The sequence below is a fragment of the Mchenga conophoros genome, linkage group LG20, assembly GCF_057382185.1.
Source record: "Mchenga conophoros isolate Kocher_MC1m ecotype Shallow Benthic linkage group LG20, M_conophoros_male_GT1.1, whole genome shotgun sequence".
In the NCBI taxonomy this organism is placed as follows: Eukaryota; Metazoa; Chordata; class Actinopteri; order Cichliformes; family Cichlidae; genus Mchenga; species Mchenga conophoros.
This window is the reverse complement of record NC_140545.1, coordinates 24,692,772-24,697,548: the sequence shown is the minus strand read 5'-3', so window position 1 is coordinate 24,697,548 and position 4,777 is coordinate 24,692,772. Positions and strand designations below refer to the sequence as shown.

Sequence of the window (4,777 nt, the reverse complement as noted above, 5' to 3'; positions counted from 1 at the left end):
TGCGGCGATTTTATTTAACTATACGCGGATCTTTCGTGTTTCAGAACTCTTTAACAACTTAAGGCGACACCACTGAATGTAAAGTACAGTTTTAACTTGAGTTTGTACTGCATTGAAACACCAGTTAACAGCCAAGGTGTGACTGAATTTACCCGTTTATGGTTCATGATGTGTTACATAACTTCCGGTTTTGGACTTTGAACCAAGAGCGCTAATAAACATGCAGCTCTTTCGTGTTCAGAGAGAATCGGCCCCCACTGTGTGTTTCCTTTATTTGTGAATAAAGACAACAGGCTGGATCTCGCGGGGGATTAGACGCAGAGATCGTTGTAATCCGTTTGCGGGCCGGCAGGCGGGGAGGAGCTTAGGACCCGGTAGGTGTGGGCCGGGTAGGATTTTTCCTCGTGGAGTAGCAGCTGGACGCATGCGCCCCCTTCCACTAGTTGTCGATCCCCAGCCCCAGGAGCAAATGAGATGAATTGTCGTGTTATACCTGCTTAAAGGCGCCGCTGGTTTGTGTGAAAAGCTCAACCTGCTCACGGGATAGGTGAACATAAACATTTTTATTCTTAGTAGAAAGTTTAAAAAGTGCCAAATAGTTAAAGGAAGGGGGCAGAATTAAACGATGAATGAGGAGAAGAGTCTTTGAATGTAAAGCTGACAATCTGAGAGCGGATTAGATCCCACTGCGAGGAATCAGAGCGTGTGCTGTTGTGAAAGATGCGGAAACAACATCAGAAGCAACAACCATCTGGATTTTGAGACACTGTGATATTTACATGCACTGGCAGGAGGATGTCTTGGCTCAGGAGAAGAGTGAAAATTCTCCAGATTGGACGCAAACACACTAAAGTTTTCTTTCTGGGACAGTTTCAGGGCTGTGAATCGGATGATTTTTGCACCGTTCCTCGGATCTAACGGGTTTGGTTTGGACCTGAATCACCATGTCAAAAGTCATTCAGAGGAAGAACCACTGGATCACCAAAGTAAACGAGTGCGCGGTCATCCGGGACGCGTACGGGGAGCTGAATGTAGAGCTGCGCGGCGGAGCTGAGAATGGAGAGTTTCCATACATCGGGCAAGTTAAAGAGGATGCTGTGCTTTATCAGGACGGCAAACTTAGCGAAGGAGAACTGCTCTTGGAAGTCGAGGGGCTGTCTGTGTCTGGATTACCTCTGTATGACATTTTTACTGTGATCAGTTGCTGCAAAGGTCCCGTAAGATTGAAAACTGTGCGCCAAGGTAAGTCAGCCATTTAAAAAAAGTGATGCATGTTTGCATACATGCATGCACGCGCGTGCGTATGACAGGTGTGTGGGAGAGTGACTAATGTACACATACAAAGCAGCTGATGAAAGCCAGTGGTGGCTGTTGTACAGCTGTGGTGCAAAAAGCTCATATACAGTAACAAAATGGGGATGTGAGTGAATTAGGGCAGAGGAGAGCTGCTGATGCTGCTGCTGCTTCTGCTGCTCATCCCTCCTCAGCAGCCTGGAGTCTTCACTGGATTTGACATGAAGCTGCCCTGACAGTCATCCTGCCCCCATTTGTCTAATATTGCTAAAGCCACTCTGGGTCAGACTTGGAGCGTCACAGATTAGACCACCTATAATACTCCAACACTTTAAAATGTTCCTGTTTCTAGGGCTGCCACTAATTCTAAATCTTGTCTCTTTATTTGTTTATTTATTTTAGATTTTCTAAGGAGTAGAACATGTGAGACAGTCCTGAGGCCTCAAAGTTAAACTTGAACTTGTTTCTTTGTTTGTTATTGGATAAGGTTATTTTGGAAGCTGCAATATTCGGAACACCCCCCCCCCCCCACCCCACCCCCCAAAACTATTTATAAATCAGATTTTATTGTGATATTTTTATTCCGAGCGTCTCTTTCCAAACATTCACTGTTTAACAAAGCTTGCAGTGCCTCCTCTCTGGGGAAATCATTAACTGTGTTATATAACTGTGGGTAGTGTCAGTGTAGCATCTTTGTACTGTATGTCCATTAGTGGCTCCACAGTGAATGTTTCACCTCTGAAACTGAAGTCTCGACCTCAGGGACAAGAGCTCAGCACTAATGCCGCTCTGTGTTTGCAGAACTGGCATTTGTTTGACACATAATCAGAGCATGTTTGCATCATGGGACATTTTTAATATCCACAGTGATCCAATAGTTTTCTAATTATTCTTAACTCCTATGGAAACACTCAACGCATAGACATAAAGGATATCTTGGCCCATCTGTCATTAGTTTCTTGCATTAGTCAGCAGATTCTCCTTGTCTCTTAATTAAAGGAGGGGGATAGTCTTTGATTATCCGAGTAGCTCACAAGGCTTTCATTGTGCCTGGCAGTCCACTGGGCTCCCATGCAGAACCGGTAAGGGATAGCGATCCAAGTTGTCCCAGACCAGATGACAGGCCGTTGAGACAGATCAGATCTCTCTGCTTTTCATTCCAGAAAGCTGTGGGTCGTATTACACGAGACCACATCACCTCGGTACTGTAGGTGGAAACACAATCAGCATGTGCAAGTAGACGGTGCCCACAGGTGTGTCGCTCCCTCAGAGGAATGCACAAAAAAAACACCTGAAATAAACCTGAGCATTCCTGCAGAGAGTGTGGAATATTAAACTTGTGAGATCTTGATGCCTGACGCTTTAAAAAAAAAGCTGTAGAATACTCAGCAAATAACATGTTAAAAAACCTGTTCAATAGAGGTCAGAAAGATTTTTAAAAAGGGTGATTTGTTTTGGTTTTCTTTAGTTAGTTTGTTTTTTACTTACTTTATTTACCCAGAACAAAGTGGTAAAAAAAAATTTTAAAAAGGAAAATAAGATAGTTATCATATGTGTCTAATGACTATTGACAGTAAATAACTGTAAACTTTATCTTTGGATTGATAATTCTTTTTATGGTTATAAGGCAGAGAGGGTGTGCCCAGTAAATGTAAATTGTGGCTTATAAGTACAACAGGCTTCAAAGTAACCAAACTGCAAAGCGTCTAGTATCACAGCTACAGCTGCTAACTCTGCCAGATCACAATAACTTTACTCCTTTGGTATTTACAACAACTGTATCCATCTGCCTCTTTCACCTCATGTTGAATGTTTGCTCCGCACCTCTCCCCTCTGAAAACCTCCAGCTCATTCAACCCGAAATAAAAACAAAGTAAACCATAAAGGAAAACACTCCGAGGCAATTGGCCTATACTTTCCTTTTTAGCCCTTCCAGAGGGCTGTGGTTACTTCAGATGTTTTAACAACAGTGATACTTACAAAGGTCAGGCGAATAAAATAGTTTTCTGATGTGGCATAACTTTCAGGTTAAAGTCCAAAGAAGGAGTTCTTTGAGACATCTTATGACTGTGACCTACTTACGCAGCTCTTCTCTGTTATCATCGGTTGAATCCAGCTCAGTGATGAAAGGTTTTGTTGTCACTGTGTTTTGAGCTTGAATGGCTGCTACCTTGGCCAGGTCTCCCTTGTAAAGGAGATTTGCTCTCAATGGGACTTCCTGGTTAAATAGAGGCAATTATAATAGCCTGACATCTTTTAGTGTCTGTAAAAGCGCAACAGTTCTATATCAGGTCATTTAGTAATACTAGACTAACAAGAGTGATAGTGAATGAAACTGTTTGGGTGTGAACAGTCTTCTCAACAGTTGAATTATTTGTCTTTTAAGAGAACCACGATGCCCTCCAGCAGCCAAGAGTCTGGGGGTTTATGATCATGAGAGGGTCTGGGCCAGGTGTCAGGCTGTCTGATCTCAAGTAGCCCTTACTCCCCTTAGATCTTGTGTTGAACCTTAGCCAGACAGAGGGGAATCAGGCCAGTCTGCTAGATGCCAGGCATTCCTGGGAGGTGGAGATGAGCTCTTAATGGAACACTCTGATGACACTGGCTAGACTTTTACACATAAAATTTTAAGTTTTTTACCTTTTTAGTTAGTCCTTTAGACCTTCTCTTGCTTTCTGTCATCACCCTGCTCAGTCCTTGGATGCAGTGTGGTATAGTTATTAACAAGATTATCTGTGTAGTCCTTAAACGATTGTGATAGTAAGCATCTGTCCTTACAAACAGTCACTAACAGCTACCTGTGTGTACATTTAGTATCACCAGACTCACCAGTTAATCATAATTCCCATTTGGGAGCACACCTGGCTGCTTTGATTGAGTTTACTCATTTCTATATGCTAAACACATAATGTTTCCATTTTCATATTTTCTTCAGTGGCAATAAAACACTATTAAAGATATATGTTGTTCAGTTCTTTATTTAAATGTTCTTGTAATGAAATATGAGCCAATCCAGTGTTGCGTTATGCAAATTTTAGAAGTTGTGCACATCTAGATAAATAGCTTCAGGCACAACTTTTCTAGCTGGGTGCTTTTCAAACCATTGCAGCAGAAGTGGGCACAACCAAATGATAAAAGCCAGTCAAACATCACATGGTTGAGGACATTCACTTTATTTATTCATAACATTATATACTCAGACAGTGATGAAAACTTATTTGATATAGTTCATTCTTTTTTGGTCAGATTTCTGTTACTTCCACTCAGATTTTTGATGCTCAAAAGAAAATTGCAGTTATTCAAATGCAAACTTTAGTTTGGGTCCACACAATAGTACAGAAATAGACCCCTGTTCAAGTGCATAAGTTTGTGAGTTTCTATAAAATTCACAACTTTTTGTACTAAGGGTTAAAAGTCGCCTGATGATGGGCGTGACCACTTTGGATGATTCGTGGTTCTGCTGGATGTCACGTCAGCTATGTTG

At 41.9% G+C, this 4,777-nt stretch overlaps 1 protein-coding gene across 10 annotated transcripts in view; it reads left to right on the top strand.

The window, feature by feature from the left end:
• Positions 1-300: 300 nt before the first annotated feature.
• LOC146550887 (membrane-associated guanylate kinase, WW and PDZ domain-containing protein 1-like) overlaps positions 301-4,777 on the top strand; it is an 89,569-nt gene continuing 85,092 nt past the window's right edge. For 4 of the 10 annotated variants that reach the window (XM_085260887.1, XM_085260888.1, XM_085260885.1 and 1 more), the window contains exon 1: positions 306-1,242. In XM_085260887.1, coding sequence (XP_085117013.1) covers positions 945-1,242 — 298 coding nt within the window. In that variant the 5' untranslated portion in view covers positions 306-944. Of the gene's footprint in view, positions 1,243-4,777 lie in introns of all 10 variants that reach the window. The other 6 variants (XM_085260893.1, XM_085260892.1, XM_085260890.1 and 3 more) reach the window with 3 other exon arrangements.